At 43.2% G+C, this 20,836-nt stretch overlaps 1 protein-coding gene across 1 annotated transcript in view; it reads left to right on the top strand.

Moving 5' to 3' along the window:
- The window catches only part of KAT2B (lysine acetyltransferase 2B), a 68,092-nt gene that overhangs the window by 30,345 nt on the left and 16,911 nt on the right, over positions 1–20,836 (top strand). Inside the window, exons 4-10 of the mRNA XM_038761465.1 lie at positions 544–689; positions 1,997–2,086; positions 4,044–4,225; positions 9,082–9,273; positions 11,572–11,678; positions 15,517–15,645; positions 17,500–17,636. Coding sequence (XP_038617393.1) covers positions 544–689; positions 1,997–2,086; positions 4,044–4,225; positions 9,082–9,273; positions 11,572–11,678; positions 15,517–15,645; positions 17,500–17,636 — 983 coding nt within the window. The remainder of the gene's footprint in view (positions 1–543; positions 690–1,996; positions 2,087–4,043; positions 4,226–9,081; positions 9,274–11,571; positions 11,679–15,516; positions 15,646–17,499; positions 17,637–20,836) is intronic.

The raw sequence follows: 20,836 nt of genomic DNA, 5'->3' as shown, positions 1-20,836 counted from the left end.
TCAGGGAAGGCAGCTACCACTCAACCTTTCCAAACATCGTATTCGTCTCTGCTGAAGATAGGGCATTAGGACTGGCAGTGTCATTAGTCCAGACCATTGATGGCATAGGTTGTGTCTTTAAGAGAAAAGTGGATTTCAAAGGACAGAAAGAAACAAGGACCGAAAAAGACAAATACTCAAAAGAGTAAAATAATTGGTAGATTTGCCATTGAATTGGCCGACTTTGTCTGCCTGAGTAGACCCGGTAGCTATTTTTTTTTTATTCCAGCCTGCGTATAAGACCTAGATGTTATTGGCTAATATGTGTGCGACACTTGTGATCAGGTCATCCTGGGGGCTACCGAGTAAACATCCTAAGTGGAGATTGTATTACGTCCTCCTCTATAATATTCTCCCATCCTCAGTAGATTTTTGAATGATCTGGTTTTTAGAGCCTCATTCCAGTTCACTGACGACAAAGGCTCTGCTTCAGGGTGCACGTTTGTACACTGATGTCTTCTAGTTAACTTCTTCTTCCCTGTGTCTCCATGATTGGTTTTTAAGCTGCTCATGTTTCTCACCTGGAGAATGAGTCCGAAGAAGAAATGAACCGACTTCTGGGCATTGTGCTAGATGTGGAATACCTCTTCACCTGTGTCCATAAAGAAGAAGATGCAGATACCAAACAAGTGTATTTCTACCTGTTCAAGGTCAGGTCGCTGTGTTTTCAGAAAGTTTTCTAGAGTCTCCAAATCTCTGGTAGTGCTAGGGGAAGCAGGTATGGTTGGCTGTTCCACCGAATCAGTGTTTGGGGGCTGCACAGTCTGATTTCCCGTGGCCTTGGGAGTCCTGGTAGCATGGGGAGTGATTTAGTGATAAGGCGCCAGGATCTGTGTCACCAGCATTCAACCTCTGAAAGGTCCCATCTGCCGCAGCTCTGAGAGTGATGGTAGAGAAAGGAAGACAGTGCCTGCATAACTAAAATGATTGTTTTTAGTGGAGTACCGAGGCCTGGCAGTGCCCCATAAGAGAACTGAAAAATCCAAGCGGCATCAGCTGACCCCTGTAATTCCCAGGTTGGGTCAGAAACCATTGCTTTAGGCTGAAAGTTCGTTGCCCGGATTTACATTTCTGTTTTAACATTAACAGCACCACACAAACCTGATCGTTGTGGACAAACAAAAAAAATCCAGGCTTTTTGGTGTTTTTTTTAATCAACATCCTCCCTCTTCTGCCCTCAAAAAATAACAACCCGAACCCCATAAAAAAAGTAGATAAACCTGAGGTCTTTAGTTTGAGAACACAATCCAGCTTGCATGGGTTACTTGACTTGAGACGTAGGCTCTGTGCTGCCTACCCCTGCCTTTAAAAAAAAAAAGTGGGAGAGGTGTTGTTTTGAAAATAAACTTGTGCCAGAAAACTGAAGTCCTGATAGCCCCTTTAACTCAATTTGGAGGTTTCTGTAGGAATGGCCGTGACTGAGATTGTTTAGAGAGAAACCAGTGCTTGTTCAGGGGGAAAAAAAAAGCCCAATTTCATGTTTTTCTGGCTAGTGAAAAGGAAACATCATTTTCAATCAAACAAAAGGGGGATTTTCAACTTGTTCTTTTATATCATATTTTCTTTTTGTTTTGTTAAAAAATGAGGCTTTTCGATTGTTTGGTGCATGTTTATATGGTCTTACTTGTTGGCTCAAGTGACCACTGATACCTTGGAGTGCCCTGGGCTTTTTCTGTTCCTGTGTTCAGTTCCAGCCTGCCTGGAATCAATCGATCTGTAGAATTTATTGAATGCCTGTTGTGTGCAGAGCACTGCACTAAGCGCTTGGGAAAGTGCAATAAAATTAATAGACATGATCCTTGCCCTCAAGAAACATACAACCTAGCAGGGGGGATGCTAGATGAATGTGGTGGAGATGGTGATTTTGTTTCATTCTTTGCAGATTTCTATAGTGCCTCTGCACTAGTGACTATCTGTGGGTGTTTGTGACACTGTTGGTATTTTTGTTTCTTTGCAGCTCTTAAGAAAATGCATTTTACAGATGGGGAAACCCGTGGTAGAAGGATCCTTGGAAAGTCCTCCATTTGAGAAGCCCAGTATTGAGCAGGTAGAAAAACACATTTACATTCCCTGCTCAGGTCAGCTCTACCTCATTCTCCTTCTGCCCGGAGGAGATTGTCCTAGGACCACAGTGAACTTGCAGTCGGTACACAGTCTTTTGAGGGGTTTTTGAGGTTTAAATTTAACTTCAAGTCCCCCTGGGGAAAAGCTCTAAGAGGCCTATACCAGGGGAAAAGTACCTGGGGCTGGGGCACAATGAATATATGGAAATCCACTCTATTCTCTGAGGGAGCAGGTCAGAGAGGGAAGAGTGAATGAGAAAGTGGAGTTGACTGATGAGTTTCTCACTGTTCCTAAGGTTGTAGGCACGTTCACAGTGTATTGGCCCTCCTTTTTAAACCAGGGAAAGTTTCCCTTTGTAAACCCCACCAGTTTAGTCTTAAATTGCAGGTTTGAAAAGGGGAATAAAATATGTAAAGACTAGGAACACACTAAAATAGGCTTTTGTTGTCGTAGTGCTTAAATCTAGTTTTTGTCCATCTGTTTGGCACTCACTGAAAAGTATTTGGAAGCAACTTTGAGAGGCAAAAACTTTCAAATCAACCAGAGATAGCACAAAGAAATGAGAACTTATAATGCAGAAATTGACTCCTGGACACTTTATGAATTTGGAAAAATGCCCCCTTTCCCAGGGATGTTTAGAGCATCTAGGAGAAAGTTTATTTCTCCTAGATGCTCTAAACATCTCTGTGATCTCTCCCAACTCAGCCAAATGCATTGTCAGTACAATCTCATTAGAACTCCTTTTTGTTATAATTAAAGGAGACATTAGGACCCTTCAGTTTGGACTTTCCTACTGTGTCAGTGTTTAGTAGCAAAATCTTTTTTTCTTCTCCCAGTTTTCAAATCCTGAAAATACGTATTTTCCTCGTGGTTTAAGTTGGATAAGATGTCTTCTGAGCATTCTAATGAAAGGGTAGCTTTGTACACGGTTTATTTTGAAAGCATGTGATCGTGTTCATAATTTATTTTGAAAGCACCATATTTTTGTGAACTTTGTTTACTTAGCAATCCAAAACACTCAGCTACACATTTCCTAAAGACTAAAACAGCCAGATTGCATTTGGAAAGGCTTTTCATTGTTGTGGCTTATTTCAAAGGCATCCCTGTTACTAATGTTTGAATGAAGTCTTTGGTGAAATAGGAGTAAAATAACAGAGTTGCATTAGGCCAGTACTCTGGGGACAGTTCGGGAAGCAATACTGTGTCACTCAGTTGCAACTGACCAGAGGAAACATTTCAAGAAAAGTGTTTTGATCCTCCAGAACGGGGAAACATGTTTCTTCAGTACCATCAATCCCCTTAAAAATGACAACTACTGTCATTTAGTCACTGCTCCATGTGGGCAGGGAATGTGTCTACCCAACTCTGTTATGTTGGACTCTCCCAAGCACTTAGTACAGTGCTATACTTGGTTTGTTTGATCGACTAATTGATTGATATTGAGAGTCCTGGCTAGAGTATATGCTTAAGAGTCTTAAGATTGAGACGTCCTGCCATAGTTTTCATGCTTCACTAATTATAGCAGCGTGGCTCAGTGGAAAGAGCATGGGCTTGGGAGTTAGAGGTCATGGGTTCTAATCCTGGCTCTGCCATATGTCTGCTGTGTGACCTTGGGCAAATCACTTAACTTCTCTGAGCCTCAGTTACCTCATCTGTAAAATGGGGATTAAGACTGTGAGCCCCACGTGGTACAACCTGATCACCTTGTATCCCCTTAGCGCTTAGAACAGTGCTTTGCACATAGTAAAGCGCTTAACAGATGCCACCATTATTATTATTATCCTCATGGGCATCTTAGATTTTCCCTCAGGAGCTGGAGATGGTGCCTATGGAGGATTTTTGTTTAATAACACTCTATCCATCATCGTTCTTTTCAAATGAAAAATCATTATTATCATGTAACCTTACATCTGAAGCAGAGGTTTTCTTTTTTTTTTCAGGGTGTGAATAATTTTGTGCAGTACAAATTTAGTCACTTACCGTCAAAAGAAAGGCAGACAATAGTTGAGCTGGCAAAAATGTTCCTAAATCGCATCAATTATTGGCACCTGGAGACCCCATCTCAGCGAAGGCTACGATCCCCCAATGATGACATTGCCGGATACAAAGTGAACTACACAAGGCAGGTGCTGCTTTTCTTTTTTCCCAACTCATTGGTAAGTCGGAAACTTAAGGACTGCAGCGACATAGGCAAATGGGAAAGGGAGGCTGAGCAATTAGCAAGTCTGGCCCTCTGACAGAAAATACTCTCCTTGTCTTTCAGAGTAGGTTTTTTGGGGATTGGAATTGGCAGATGATTGCCTCAACCTATCACCCCACTTTGTAAGCCCAGCCAGAGCAACACCTGCATATATTTATAAGTCGAGTATGTAGGTCAGGGATCAGAAGCCTTTTTGTGCCAAAGAGCCAGTCATAATGAAGCCTTTGAGCAGTCTGTGTGCAAAGAGCCAAATCAAACAATTTAAGCACACATTATGTAGCTTAATTAATTGGGAATTTAATCATTTTCAGTGCCCGCGCCACCCCCATGCAATGCCCATTCAACGTCACTTAGGCCAGATAACACCCTACACCCAAAAGTCCCAGGACCACATGTTTTTAGGGGTCCCCAAAGTGATCATGCCGTCATTATGTCATGTTGCACATAGCATCCTGTGATGATGTCATTTTGCCATGCCATTGCTATCAGAGCCGGAGGGTCTTCCCAGACTGAGCCCCTTCCTTCCTCTCCCCCTCGTCCCCCTCTCCATCCCCCCATCTTACCTCCTTCCCTTCCCCACAGCACCTGTATATATGTATATATGTTTGTACATATTTATTACTGTATTTATTTTACCTGTACATATCTATTCTATTTTGTTAGTATGTTTGGTTTTGTTCTCTGTCTCCCCCTTTTAGACTGTGAGCCCACTGTTGGGTAGGGACTGTCTCTATATGTTGCCAGCTTGTACTTCCCAAGTGCTTAGTACAGTGCTCTGCACACAGTAAGCGCTCAATAAAGACGATTGATTGATTGATTGAAGGGAAGGCAGTGACAGAAGTTAGTTTCGTCTCCTTTCCCTCATCATCCCCTCTCCCTCCTCTCTCCTGTGGCAGGGATGTAAGGGCAGAGCCCATGTGACCAGTCATGATGGGGAACAGTCATGTAGGTGCCATCTTGGTGCCTCGACGGCCTCAGCGGAAGGCAGGAATTCTCACAGTCCCATACAGGGGCTGTCCCATATGGGGCTCACATTCTTATCCCCATTTTACAGCTGAAGTTACTGAGGCCCAAAGAAGTGAACTGACTTTCCCGAGGTCCCACAGCAGACAAGTGGCAGAGCCGGCATTAGAACCCAGGTCCTTCTCACTCCCAGGTCTGGGCTCTATTTGCTAAGCCATAGCTGGGGAAGCAGCGTGGCTCAGTGGAAAGAGCCCGGGCTTTGGAGTCAGAGGTCATGGGTTCAAATCTCAGCTCTGCCACTTGTCAGCTGTGTGACTTTGGGCAAGTCACTTCACTTCTCTGGGCCCCAGTTCCCTCATCTGTAAAATGGGGATTAAGACTGTGAGCCCCCTCATGGGACAACCTGATCACCTTGTAAACTCCCCAGTGCTTAGAACAGTGCTTTGCACATAGTAAGCGCTTAATAAATGCCATCATAAAAAATAAAGAGTGCTGCCCAGCCTGCTAGAATTTGCGGAACGCCCTCCGTGGCTAGTAGTGGGCAAGGAATACTAGTGGGGATTGGGTGAGGTGGTCTGAGAGGAGTCTGCTCTCCAGGCCATTGAGTCCCCCAAATCCTCCTCAGCACTCTGGGGACCCCCAGTCCAAAGGTCTGGGTCTGTGGCCTTCCGGGAACAGTACTCCAGGGGAAACCTCAGGAGAGCATCCTGTTGCTGACAGGCCCCCACGCCACCTATTTTGGACTCCTCTGGCCTGGGCAAGCGATGGGCGGGGTGGAGGATGCAGCCCAGCGACTCCTCGTCATCTGCTACATCTTTTAGGGAGTGGCGGCCGTGGCGCCGTGGCTGGCAGTAGTTCCGCAATGTCGTGGAGTGTCTGAAGACTCCTCTCCCCCCGTTCCCACCCTCCAAGCCTCAGCCCAAAGCCCCGGGTGGCAGTTGTAAATATCGCCTCCCTACTCCTCAGTTCGAAGGCCAACATTTGGGTTTCAAGACGAGCCAGATGTGGTTCCTGGACCACAGGGATAGGCTGCCGATCCCTGTTGTAGATTAATGATGTCTCCGTCGTGGCGTGGTTTCATTGTTGATTTACTTGTGTTCCCGAGTGAAGATTGAATTTCAGGTCATTTGAACTGCAGACAAATTGAACCAGCTACATGAGACTCGACTCCCACAGTATCAAATTCAGCCACAAGAAATATGAGTCCCTACAGCCATTGATTGTACAAAATTAAAAAACAAAACTGTAATTGAACAGTTGAACTCCTTAAAGTGAAAGACATCTGTACACTTGAATGTTTTCCACCCTTTCCTATTTAAAAGATACAACGTGTGTGTTTCAGGGATTACACAGAAGGCTTTTTTATTTGTGATTTTTCCCATTGAAAGTCAAACTGATGCTTTTTGCCGTGACATTGTTTAAATAGCTCTTGCCTTGAGATTATCTTCTGTAAGAACAAATGATGGATGGAATGCCAAGCCTCCCATCCTTACGTTGATGCTCTTATTTTGTAAATGATGCCCACTTCCTTTCTGTACAAGTTTGAAAGATGAATAGCAAAATTTTTTAGATTAAAAAATTGGCATGTCAGGGAATAATAAATTCCTAAACAAATTCACAATCTCCTCCAGTGTCTCCATTTGCACCAGGGTTTCTTTAAAGATCCTGGCAAAGCATGGGTTTTTACAATAACAACCTGTCATCTGGGTGGCAGAAACTCCATTGCTCTTTGGAAGGGTTTTTGGCTTTATCACCCACCTTTGTAGATCTAAATACTCCTCAGACTATAAATTTCCTGCAGGTTATCAATCTCAGAGGCTTGTAAATGTTAGATGGACTGTTTGAAATGCCGAGCCACTGAGACTGTCTTGTGGTAGGGTTGGTTTCATAACCTCACCTATACATGTGTTTGTGCATGTATATGTATGTATACACATATTCATAATCATGCCACAGACTGACTCCCAGTATCACCCAATTTTGCATTCAGTTGTTTTGGAAGTAGTCTTTTGATTTGCCAAGACAACCACAAAATCTCATCAAACAAAGCTCTTGAAAACCACATTTTGTTATTGTGAGGATAATGGTGATCTAGCCTGCAAATGAAATGGGGCATTGTTTAACCTCTGGGCTCTCACATTCCCACTTCCGCCTGCCCGCCTTATCCCCCCCCCTCCCCTAGAATCATGGTTTTTGAATGCTTTTGTCTTATACTGGATCCTGAAGGGATGAAACTGCAAAATGTTTGCAAATGGGAAAAGAGGAGAGCTTAGGGGAGATATTAATGATTCAATGATGCAAGAAGAAACAGAAAATGTCACACCGAAGGACCCCTTCAGAGTTTGCCCCAATTTTAATGTTAGCTTTACAGGGTATTTGATTTCAATGATGTTTTCAGTGGGAATTCACTAAAAAAAAATTGACATCAAAAGAGCCAGGCCATTTCCTGGGGTGTCTGAGAGCTGGGGAAGGGGTCCACGTAGAAAGGAAGGTAACTACCGTGTTTAAAAACTTATCCAGGGAAAATTCCTGGGGTAGGGGCCTCGGAGAAAGCCATAGTAGAGGGGGGACTGGTGGTGAAAGTTAAGTATGGGGGTGACAATAGGAAGGAATTTTGCCCCCATTCAGGGACCTGGCCTTTTTGCCCGTGCTCTCAGGAAAGCAGCAGCTCAACTCTGCCTCCCATGTGTGTTTTGGGAAGAAGCTGCATTCAGAAAAATGGCAGTTGGGGTTTCTTGGTAGGCTCAGGCAGCTGTGAAAATTGGTAATGCAGCGGTTCCCTGAACCTGCCCTATGCACTACAACCTCCTGAGCTCTCTTTTGTAGGGTTCTGAGACGCCCAGCTCCTGAAACTAGGGGAATCCTGAAGGAAGGGGAACTTGTCACAGTCATATGGGTTTTAGTTGCCTGGCTCTTTCGATGTCAATTTTTTTTAGTGAATTCCTACTGAAAACATCACTGAAATCAAATACCCTGTAAAGCTAACATTAAAATTGGGGCAAACTCTGAAGGGGACCTTCGGTGTGACATTTTCTGTTTCTTCTTGCATGACCCCATCCAAACTGCCACAGTGGGGAAGGGCAGATTTGAATTAGGTTCAGAGATGGATATAAAGCTAACTAAGCAAACCGTGAAAGGGAGTGAAAAGGTCTTTACTTTTGTGGGAAGAAAGCAGTCATGGAAGTGTTAGAGGTTTATAGATGGATGCAGGAGAGTATCAGGACTATGACTGCTTCTGTTTTTTAAATAGTATTTGTCCATAGTGTCTTCTATGCCATAAATACTAGATTTGAAATGGATTTTTATAAATATCAGGAAGATAGTGTGAACCAAGAAGTAGACCTGGAACCTTGCTACTCACCAGTTGTATTATTTCTCTGTTCCTTGGTTTTTCCGGTGTAAATGGCATCCCCCACTTTAATAATAATCTAAGTATTAAATACAGTACTCATAATTTTGGTATTTATTAAGAGCGTACTATATACTAAATTTGGGGATAGATGGAAGATTATGAGGTCAGACATCTCTGTCCACATGGGTCTCACAGTCTATCTCAGTCCCATTGTTCAAATGAGGAAGCAGAGGCCCAGAGAAGTGAAGTGACTTTCCCACAGTCTCACAGTAGGCCAGCGGTGGGGCTGGGACTTGAATCCAAGTTTTCTGACTCCCTGTCATGTGTCACATCATTGCATTATAGTGCATTGGGGCAACTCCAAATATGAAAGCAGTCCCAGCAGAAAAATTCCATAAGTCACTGTTGAGCTGATAGTTTGGTAATTTTTTGTCTTTACTTAGAATTGTTTTTTGGTTTACAGGTGGCTGTGTTACTGCAACGTGCCTCAATTCTGTGATAGTCTACCTCGGTATGAAACCACCCAGGTGTTTGGAAGGACACTGCTTCGCTCTGTCTTCACTGTCATGAGAAGGCAGCTCCTGGAACAAGCCAGACAGGAAAAAGATAAAATGCCACCAGAGAAACGAACACTGATCCTCACCCATTTCCCAAAGTAAGGAACCCCGGAAAAGCTGGTTTTTTGATAATCCTGGTGAAGCTATGGCAGTGGGTGTGTCGTTCTCTTAACAATTGAAATAATAATAATAGTTTAGACATGCAGGTGTTGTTCTATTTATTCTGGGCAATCTCTGTAGATGCTAAACTTGACAAACAGCACATTTAGTTTTTCAGGTGCTTATTTGTCCTTTTTCTCCTTGCTCTACAGATCTATTTCAGTTTAGTGGAACAATGGCTAGTCCGCTTGTTTGAATGGCCACTAACTAGATTGTAAGATTATTTGTTCAATTGGCCTTCTAAATTGTATGGTCCTTGAAGGCAGGGATCAAACCTTGTCTACTTTATTGTATTTTCCCAAGTGCATAATTATAATAATAACAATAATTATAGTATTTGCTCAATGCTTGGGTTAGATCCAATCAATCAGCGGTATTTACCGAGTGATTACTCTATGCAGAGATCTGTACTAAGTGCTTGGGAGAGTAGTCATTCAATCAATCATATTTATTGAGTGCTTGCTGTGTGCAGAGCACTGTGCTAAGCACTTGGGAGAGTGCAATGCTACTAAGTTGGTAGACACGTTCCCTGCCCACAATGAGCTGACATAAATGATACAAGGTGATCATGTTGGTCCCAGTTCCTCTCCCACATGACATACAGTAAGGACACAGTACTTATGTATATATCAGTAATTTTATTTATTTATATTGATGCCTGTTTACTTGTATTGATGCCTGTCTCCCCCCACCTCTAGATTGTGAGCTCGTTGTGGGCAGGGATTGTCTCTATTGCTGTATGGTACTTTCCAAGCTCTTAGTACAGTGCTCTGCCCACAGTAAGCATTCAATAAATACGGTGGGTTGAATGAATGAAGTACCATTGATTGATTAAAGCAGAGGTGTAGGAGGTGATCACTGATCTAGTAAACGAGCTTTTCACTGTGGGAAAAAGTGATATGATTGAAATCAACAGACTTGATATCTCAAGGAGATGGTCTGTCTTAGGGAACCTTTGTCTTGACAATATGGCGTTGCTCAGAACCACACTGGGATTAAGGTTGCAATAGCAACTCTTTAATTGAACCCCAGGGCCAGGGGGTGAATGGGTCCTGTTTCTGACTCCTGTGAAACCCTCCCTCATAGTTGTACCCCATCAACAACCCCACACACCCTTCATTTTTTCAGAGATTATCTGATAGAAACCGTGTGGTACTCAAACCTGGAATGTAACGTGTTTATTGAAGGATTTTAAAGTGCATGGCATATATTGGGTAATAAGTGTAGTACATTGAAAAGATTTCAACACACTTAATCAGAAACATTTTAGTAGCTTCTGCTGTAATCAGGAAGCTGTTCGGATTGGGCAGGCTAGGAGCTTCAAGGACCTGCATCTAGTTCACAAGGTCTTTTCCCCTACTACTTCTGCTCTTTAATTCTCATTTGATTGTTGAGAAATGTAGTATTAAGTGTGTGACACCTTATCGAACAGGAGTTACTTCCTCGTGTATATTTGGCATCATCTAGATTGGGGCACTTGGATAGAAATTTATACCCTTTTATAAATCATTCTCAAACTTTTTCCCTCATTCGTCCTTCAGCCGCCTGCTTTTTCCATTATTTTTGTGTAGCTATTTCTTTAATTCTCAAAATTCCTAAATTGAAAAAGGATGCTGAAACACAGTGTATTGACTGAAACACAGTCTATTCATTGGTAGTGCATCCATGCTATGTTTTCTAAAGGGAAGCAGCGTGGCTCAGTGGAAAGAGCCTACTCTGCTGGCTTTGGAGTCAGAGGTCATGGGTTCAAATCTTGGCTCCGCCAATTGTTAGCTGTTTAACTTTGGTCAAGTCACTTAACTTCTCTTTGCCTCAGTGACCTTATCTGTTGAGTGGGGATTAAGACTGTGAGCCCCACTGTGAGACAACCTGGTCACCTTGTAACCTCCCCAGTGCTTAGAACAGTGCTTTGCACATAGGAAGCACTTAATAAATGCCATTATTATTATTAGTGTTATTCTGAAATCTGACCCAAAGGTCATGTAGAGAAGTCAGCAGGACAGTAGAGTCAAATGCTTCAATCTGGATCTAGACTATGAACCCCATGTGGGACAGGGACTCCATCCAATCTGGTAATCCTCTGTCTCCTCTAGCACATAGTACACTGGCTGATACGTAGTAAGCACTTAACAAAAACCACATTATTATTATTATTATTGTTAGTGTTTGGTTTTCAATTTAAGGTAACAGTTGGCAATTAATTCTTGGTGTTAAACTGCCTCTTTCTCTGTGCCTAGGTTTCTATCCATGTTAGAAGAAGAAATATATAGTCAGAACTCCCCTATCTGGGATCAAGATTTTATGGCATCTTCTTCTCGAGCTGGCCAGCTAGGAATCCAAACAGGTAATTTCCATTGAGCCTACTCTGCTGAGCAGAGATCAGGGGAGCTGTTGAAAAAACTATGGGGATGAAGTTATTGGACCCCTTTTACAATGATTCTTTTTTTAAATCATGAAATGGAAGATCAGATAAAATTCAAAAGAAAAACATAGAAGCCCTTGCACTGTCATCTTTGTCAAAGAGACACAGTGGTGCAGAGTTGCAATGGTGACCCATCAGATTTCACTGAGAGATATGCTAAGCAAGGAGAGATGACTAAATGCTAAAACCCGATTGCCAGTGCAGCTCAGAAAATAGCTCCTACTTGTCAGCTAAGCATATCTGTGTCCATGATCCTGGGAATGTAGTTTGGGACACAGCATGGCCTAGTAGAAATAGCATGGACCTGCGTTCTAATCCTGGCTCCGCCACTTACCTGCTGTGTGACCCTAGGCAAGTCACTTTAATTCTCCCTGCCTCGTTTTCCTCATCTGCAAAATGGTGATTTAAAACCTGCTCTCCTTCCTACTTATAATGTGAGCCCGTTATGGGATCTGATTATCTTGTTTCTACCCTAGCGCTTAGTACACTACTTAACACAGAGTAAGCACTTAACAGATGTAGGACACACCACAGGCTAATTCCCAGGTGGTAGAGCCTAAATGGACGGAAGGAGCGCTTGATTGAAGTTGGGGAAAAATTCAGCAAAGTCAAGAGTTTAGGGAGAGTATTTTATTATTGGCTGCTCTGAGGATCAGGTCTCTTGCCCCACAACCAAAGTCCAACAATGGAACAAGGGTTTGAGCATCAGCCTCCTATATCGGACGGTGGAAGACAGTGCAAAACAATTTTAGGCTCTTTTGAGACTATTTTCCAAGGGATATACCCAACTCCTGCACCTTATATAAAGGAGTATATAGTGTATTTTGCTGCCTTTGCTCTTCCTCACTCCATCTCCTCGAAACCTCTGTGGGGAAAAAAATCCACAAGTGTATTTTTAACTCTGTTGATAGAGTACAGTGGTTAAAGTTTCAAATGAAAATTTGACAGGGTGGGAAAAGGCAAAGGGAAGAAATATCTATTTAAAGACTTGAAGTTTATGTCAGGAAACAACATGCAGTTAAAGTTTTGGTGCTCCCTACCTGGATTAATGGCTCATTTTAGAATTTTTCAGTTGTAACTATGAAGGAGTAGTTTCTTGTATTTGCTTTTTGAAACTAACTTTGATTCCTCCTTGAATGTTTCCCCACTCTGATTTAAACCTGCAGCCTTTCGGCATCCAATTAAGCCATAATGTTAATTTGTTGTGAACAAGAGTGTTTGTATGGAACCCAGCTCAAAGTGAAGGGCCAGGGTTTGTAGTTGACTCTTAAATGCCCCCAATTCCAAACCCTCCCAGGAACTCCAATTATCCAGTTATTTAAACAGTCACACCAGTAACCAGTAACCTCCAAAAATTGTATTTTTCATAAAGAAGGTGACAGTAGGCAAATAAACAAAATTAACTTTCTTTACTGGAGGCCTGTGGACTTCATGGCTATGGGTAACTATGTGCAGAGCTGGGTATTATAACCCTACTAGATTTGGAGCAGATGGTAGTTGGTAGATGCGTATTTGCGGAGTTTAAAAATTCTGCTGAAGACAGTCCCTGGGGAAGAAGTTAACAAATTGATTGGTTTGGCATTTTTTTTCTGCCAAACAGTGAAAAGAAAGAAATTATAAGGAAGCTCCTTTCACAGATAGCTGCACAGCCCAATTGAGAACGAACTTTAGTTTGCCATAGCAACAAAAGTAGTTCTCCCCTTAATATCAGCTAAAAATGTCTTGTGCTGTTGTATTAATGATAGAGTTGGAAAAGATTCCAGCTTTCTGCCCTCAGGCAGGAGGATACCTACGACTGCCTGAAAAATGAGTGTTTCTCCTGTTTTAAAGGTTTTCAGAGGAAGGTGATATAGCCAGTGCTCAGTTGCCTGCAGAGAAATGATCCAATTATTGCATTATCCATGACTTTTGCTTATTCAGTTTCTTCCTGTTTTGTGTTATGGTCCTGTGGTTCCTCATTCGTTTATATGATGTAGAAGGGGAAAGAGAAAGAAAATAAAGTTAATCCATTTCAAATATTTATTTCAGTGGCACATGATTGGGCTCTTCAGAACTGAGTCCCTTTCATCTTATATTTCTACTCTGCTCTAGTTGCAGTGTTTTCTCTTGGGTTGGGTAATGTTCCCATTGTGTGTGTGAAGGTGTCTCTATACACACGCACACACACACACACACTCCATTTTCATACTATAAATCTCACTATATATACATATATAATATAGGTATTGCCAACATTCAGATGTTTGGTAGTCATGTGTTTCAATTTGTATGCTTTAGATGTTTTGAATCAATCAATCAGTCGTATTTGAATGAGTTCTCTGGTGGCAAATGAATTGGTATATGCTATGAAATGGTGTTTGATTTGCCACCACAGTGAATTCTGGGTCGGTAGTTTCTTTGTCCCAGCCAAATTCCTTCATAGCTTAATGCAGTAATGCCTCCTATGTGAGAACCTTGGCACAATTTACCTGCTTAGCCAGTTAGGGCACCAAGCTGCCATTGCCAAGATTCCCCTGATTTCCCCATGATTAGTTGAAAGGCATTTTGGCAGCCGTGGCTTACAGTTGGCCAGCTGGAGACACGTCCTTGCCCCTAGCTCCCAGCTCCCTCCCAGAACTCTTGCCCTCACTCCTGCTCTTGGCAGGTGTGGGGAAGGAGCTGAAGAACACTTGACGCCGTTACCCAGAGAGGGAAGTGGGGTTTGCGCTGATCTGGGGTTGTCGGGGGGAGTGGAGAGCACAGGTCTGGCTGTCTGGGGAAAGTATGAGGACCTATATCCTCATCTGCTCCCCTAGAATGTCAGGCCCCTTTTTCTCTGACAGACTGGGAGATGAGGGAGGTTCCCTAAACTCCAATTCTCCAGCAATCATCCATCTTCTCCACCCACCCACCCACCAGGCACAACATTTGACTCCCTTCACCATCCCTGAATGGATGGGATCGAGACAGACCAAGTTTGATCCCTTCAACTTGCTTCACCGGAATCTGCCGTGTCTACACGTGTCCCTTTAACTCCCAGCACTTGACTGTGGCCCAGTGGGTCAAGTTGGGAGGCTCACACTGGGTCCTTCTCTGCCTTTGGTCACCTCCTACTGCCACCCACCAGATTCATACCTATTCAGACTCCTCTGTACCCTGCTTCCGTGTTAGGGTTAGGTGCAGTGAGTTGGTGGATCAGGCCCCGTGAAACATCACGTTTGGGGCATCAAACCTGGTCTCTCCTGACATAGGTCTGTCTCCGACCCAAAGCCCTCCAAATTCTCTCAGAAATCCCCAGCCCAGAAATGGATAAGTTGACTTGAGGGAATCGATAACAGCTGGAATAGACTGGGCCTGGTTCTTCCCAAACCAACTTTTTGCCTTTCCTGATGAAACCCAGTGTCTGACCCTACTCCAGAGATCCTGGAGGATGGGGGCCGGGCTGAACAGATTTAGGGGTGAAGGTTTAGATGGGGACTGCCGGCAGCCAGAAAAGACTGGGTCTTTTTCATGACTTAGGCTTTCCTGTGAAATCACTGATGTCTAACTGTTTATGGAAGAAAAATTGCTCCCTAACTCTTGGCCTCACAACTTAAAAAGCATTCTTTTTGTTTTCATTAGCTCTGTCGTTATAAAAGGCAACACTGCCATCAGCCGTGGTCATTACTATGTCTGACTTACCAGGGTTGTTAATGCGTGTATTAACATTTTTCTTAGCTTATTGGTGCTGGAGGAATCTTAACGTAGCTTCTTTTCTCTGTTTGATTACTCTGTGCTGTAGTCATCAGTCCACCTCCTCCTGTGGCAAGGACCATTGCATATAGTGGCAGCCCTTCTTCCCTGGAGCAGCCAAGTGGAGGAAACATGAGTCCTGCCTGCAAAGTGTCTTCTGGGCTCGAGACAAATCTAGGTAATTGCTTAAAGGGAAGGATAAAGGGGATCTGGTTCACTCATATAGAATCACTAAAACCCACTGGGTGCGAATCGATCAATGGTACTGAGTACTTATTGTGTGCAGAGGGTTGTACTAAGCACTTGGGGAAGTACAGTACAGTAGACTTGATAGACGTGATCCCTGATCACAAGGAGCTTATACTTAACAGTTAGGAAGGCTGCAGTTTGTTGACATTTAAACTAGGGCATAACAATGACCTTTGGGTCTGATTTAGAGAGGCCTGGGGAAGGAGGAAGTAAGTGGGTTGAAAAGGAGTCTTTGCTATTTTCAGCATTTTTTCACGTGCCCAGTAGTACAAAGTTCCCCAAATGATTGAGACCTGAAAATGCACTTTTAGTATTGGTTCTTAATTAAAAAAAATAAAATGGTTTCATTTGAACAAAAGCAGTATTAATCTATAATTTCCTGAGAGGATGATTGTCTCAGTAGTTAAGGTTTTTCCACTGTAACTTCCCTTACCAGGTAGTGGCCGGGAGGAGGGGGAGAGAAAGAGAGAGAGAGAGCGCTCGCGCCAGCTCTGTACGGGCAGGGAATGTATCACTTCATTATTCTGTATTTCTGAGCACCTAGTAGAGTGCACCATACCCACTAAGTCCACATTCTGTAAATGCTGCCATTGCTTCTACTGGAATCAGACTGACTCAACAGGGTAACTCAACCCTAGCATTCATTTGTACATCATGTAAGTAAAGGGGTGAGATGTGGAAGTTCTTAGATCTTTCAGGGTGAAAAATGGTAGTTCACTTAAGTAGTCTAAAACCAATATTATAGGAATACTACCTTTTAAAGATCTGAGCCTGTCAGCCTTGAGAAAGAAAATGATAGGGTTGGGATTGTGTTATAGTGAGGCACTCAGGAAGTTGTTGCAAGCTGACTTAAATTTTTTGCTGCCATTCAGGGCCTATTTTATTCCTTTGCTTCTAAGTTTTGGGACACCGCATGTTGCTGAGGAGAATGTTTTCAACCCCTTCTTCCTTATCTCATGCCTCATTTCATACGAAAAAAACTGAAACTAGCACTCTGCACTGCATTGTGCTCTCTAACAGTTCCTTGAGGCCATCCAAATCTTTGACATTTAAGGAAGGTCAGGTTTTCAGCGGAGAAGTCTTCATCTTATGAGAAGTAACAAAGTCCTCTAGTAGTTTTTGTTCTTTAAAAAGAGGGTGAACACTCAGGTTCAGAATAACCATCTGTTTGCCCCTGGCTACTTGTCACATTTGCCCTTTGTAGGCTTTTATCCACCTTTTAAATTTTTTTTAAGTTTATTGTGTAAGGTAAGTATGTAATACTTACTGGAGAAGCAGTATGGCTTAATGGATAGAATATGGGCCTGGGAATCAGAAGGACCTGTTCTAATACCAGCCCTGCCACTTGTCTGTTGTGTGACCTTTGGAAAGTCACCTGATTTCTCTGTGCCTCAGTTATCTCATCTGTAAAATGTGGATTAAGACTCAGCTCCATGTGGGACATGGGCTATGTCCAACCTGATTAGCTGCTGGGCAGCAGCGGCATGGGAGAGTCGAAGGTGAAGATGCAGATGCAGGTTTACTATGCGGAAGAAGGCAATGGTGAACCACTTGCATATTTTTACCAAGAAAACTCTATGGATACACTTGCAGAGTGATTGCATATGGTGGCAGGGCATCCTGGGAGAGGTGTGTCTGTGTGTGGCTGTGGGTCAGAGACGACTACATTAGACAAATCCTTCATAATGTTTACTTTTTTTAATTGGTTTGATTATACTAGCTGTCAAGATCTACTATTTCTTTTAGCTATGTATTCTCTTTTGTTGGGTATTTCCTGTTATAGGAGAAAAGAGGAAAATAATTGACCCTCATTCTTTGGAAGAAGCCAAGAAGCCCAGAGTTGTAGGGGACATTCCAATTGAATTGATCAATGAAGTTATGTCCACCATCACAGACCCAGCTGCAATGCTGGGACCAGAGGTGAGAAACTTTAGCTAAGGTAGGTCTTGTGGGCTCTGTGTTTCCCACTTAGCCTCTGGCTGCCATGAGGTATGGGCTGATAACGCCTATAGATTATTATGAAATTCCTCCCAATGCTGATTAAGTCAAGCAGAATGACTTGGTCTGTTGCTCAAATGAAAGCTTCATTTGACATCATAAATACCGACCAAAGAAAGAAATTGATGCCATGACATTTTTTTCAGGCATTTGACAGCTGCAGGAAATAGAGAAGTGCTAAGGCAGTTAAAATTGTGTGTTTTTTATTTTGCAAAGCATCTTTAAAAAATGTTTTTAAGAATGCATGGCTCTGTAATGCATTTTAATAATTTCCAATTACCTGTTCTTATTTTGAAGCACAGGAGTAATTTCAGACTTAATAGTAGATAAGTATGCAAAAATGTTTTCTGTCACAAATCTCTTCCCTGCCCTCCGTAGACATTCAGGTTGCTGAGGCTGTGAGCCCATTGTTGGGTAGGGACCGTCTCTATATGTTGGCAACTTGTACTTCCCAAGCGCTTAGTACAGTGCTCTGCACACAGTAAGCACTCAATAAACGATTGAATGAATGAATGAATGAGGCTAACTCAGGATGTTTGCATTTTGGATTTTCATTTACTTCCGTATCTTGACTGAAAAGTGGCCATTTTCCATGTATCAGATATGTGCCAATGTGGGGATAAACTTGAAAAACCAAACAAACCCTGCCCTACGGTAGAACCCAATTATAACTTTATCTTAAGTAGCACTTCACCACCCACAGCCTGTTCCTGGGGAATTATCAGCAGGATGCAAGAATGTTAGCCCTTTTGGTGCAAATGAAGATATAGCACTGTTACTTTTTCAGGTTCTTTAATTTTGTTACAACCAAGTTCTATGATATTCCTTTAATACAAGGCCTGTCTTAAGTCCCCAAACCACCGGAAACGCAGTGAACTCTTCAGTGCTCTTTATAGGGGAAAATATTATTTTAGAATATTTGATTGGTGCCTTCAATTCTTATTATTAGTAATAATAATAATACTGGTGGTATTGTTAAGCGCTCAGCGCTGCGAGTGATACAAGCCACTAGGCAACACTGCTTCTCAACAGTATCCAATAAATTTGGGCATCTGGCATGTAAAGAACTTTCCCTCATCTCCTAGCCCACTTTCAATCCATTTATGGGGTGAAATTGAAATGGCAGACGGTTAGATTTAGTCAAGAGGCTGAGGCAGCAGGAGGACGAACTCCTGAGAAGCAGCATGGCCTAGTGGATAGACCTCGGGCCTAGGAGTCAGAAAGACCTTGGTTCTACTCCCGGCTCCACCACTTGTCTGCTGTGTGACTTTGGGCAAGTCACTTTGCTTCTCTGTGCTTGTTACCTCATTTGTCGAATAGGGATTAAGACAATGAGCCCCATTCATTCATTCATTCAATTGTATTTATTGAGTGCTTACTGTGTGCAGAGCACTGTAGTAAGCACTGTACAAGTTGGCAACATAGAGAGACGGTCTCTACCCAACAGCAGGCTCACAGTGTAGAAGGGGAAGACAGACAACAAAACAAAACATATTAACAAAATAAAATAAATAGAATACGACTTGCACCCTGGCTTCCCCCTGCCTCCCGCTCACAGCCCTTCCCTAAAGATCACCGATTCCCTTCAGGAGCTGCAGGGCCAGAGGTCTGACGTCTACAGCGACCTCAACACGCAGCGGCACTACTGATCCCGGCCCCCACACCCCTCGAGGAATAGTAAATATGTACAAGTAAACTAAATAGAGTAATAAATATATACAAACATATATACAGGTGCCGTGGGCAGGGGAAGGAGGTGAGGAGGGGGAGAGGAAGGAGGAGGCTCAGTCTGGGAAGGCCTCCTGGAGGAGGTGAGCTGTCAGTAGGGCTTTGAAGGGAGGAAGAGAGCTAGCTTGGCGGATGTGCGGAGGGAGGGCATTCCAGGCCAGGGGGAGGACGTGGGCCGGGGGTCGACGGCGGGACAGGCAAGAACGAGGCCCAGTGAGGAGGTTAGCGGCAGAGGAGCAGAGGGTGCGGGCTGGGCTGGAGAAAGAAAGAAGGGAGGTGAGGTAGGAGGGGGCGAGGTGACGGAGAGCCTTGAAGCCGAGAGTGAGGAGTTTTTGCCTGGTGCGTAGGTTGATTGGTAGCCACTGGAGATTTTTGAGGAGGGGAGTAACATGCCCAGAGCGTTTCTGCACAAAGATGATCCGGGCAGCAGTGCGAAGTATAGATTGAAGTGGGGAGAGACAGGAGGATGGGAGATCAGAGGGGAGGCTGATGCAGTAATCCAGTCGCGATAGGATGAGAGATTGAACCAGCAGGGTAGCGGTTTGGATGTAGGACAGGGACTGTGACCAACCCGATTATCTTGTATCTACCCCAGCACTTGGTACAGTGTCTGGCACATAGTAAGAGCTTAACAAATGCCACAATTATTATTATTATTATTATTATGTTTAACACTACCTCATGTGGGATAGCACTGTCAGCAGCAATTAAATAATGAAAGAGCACTCACTTCCCTGCAAAACAGAGAGTTCCTCTAAAAATGTCAAGTACAGCACAGCAGCAGTCACAGGGGTGGTGATGTGAGTTTCTGTTCCATAATCAGAAAGGGAGTTGAACAAAGCCAGTTCCCATGTCCGGGACTGGAATCTGAAGAGTGCCAGGGTCAAGCTTACAGGTGTGCTTGTGCTCGGTGAAAGTTGATCTGAGAATATTGCCTTCCAAAAAAAGCTTCGAGGTCTAATTCATAAAAAAATTAAAATTGGAGCCCAGTTAGAAGGAAAAAAATTCATTAATTTCCTAAAAGCGGGGGGAGAGAGGATCTTTAAAACTGACAGGTTGTGACTGAATTAAAAACACCAAGGGAACACCCAGTCCTTTAGTAAATCGAAGCACATGGTATTGTTTAAATAGCAACGAGGACTGTCCAAGTTGAGACATTTTGGGACTGCCATATGTTGAGCCAGAGAAATCCAAGTATTTATGAATTGTTATATTCTGGAAAGAAGAAGCTCTCTCTCTTGAGAAACAATTGCAGCCTTGTCCCTGTTCCTAGACTGAAGTGTTCCTTGGTTTCTCTCATCGGTTTGTACAGTGGATAGTAAAATGTTGACTTCAGGACTGGCTTTAATTTAGACATAATGAATGAATGCTTGGTTAAAATAGCTTTGGGGTTT

This window comes from Tachyglossus aculeatus, chromosome 2 (genome assembly GCF_015852505.1).
Source record: "Tachyglossus aculeatus isolate mTacAcu1 chromosome 2, mTacAcu1.pri, whole genome shotgun sequence".
In the NCBI taxonomy this organism is placed as follows: Eukaryota; Metazoa; Chordata; class Mammalia; order Monotremata; family Tachyglossidae; genus Tachyglossus; species Tachyglossus aculeatus.
Note: the sequence above shows the minus strand (reverse complement) of the source record. Positions and strands in the feature narration are given on the sequence as shown.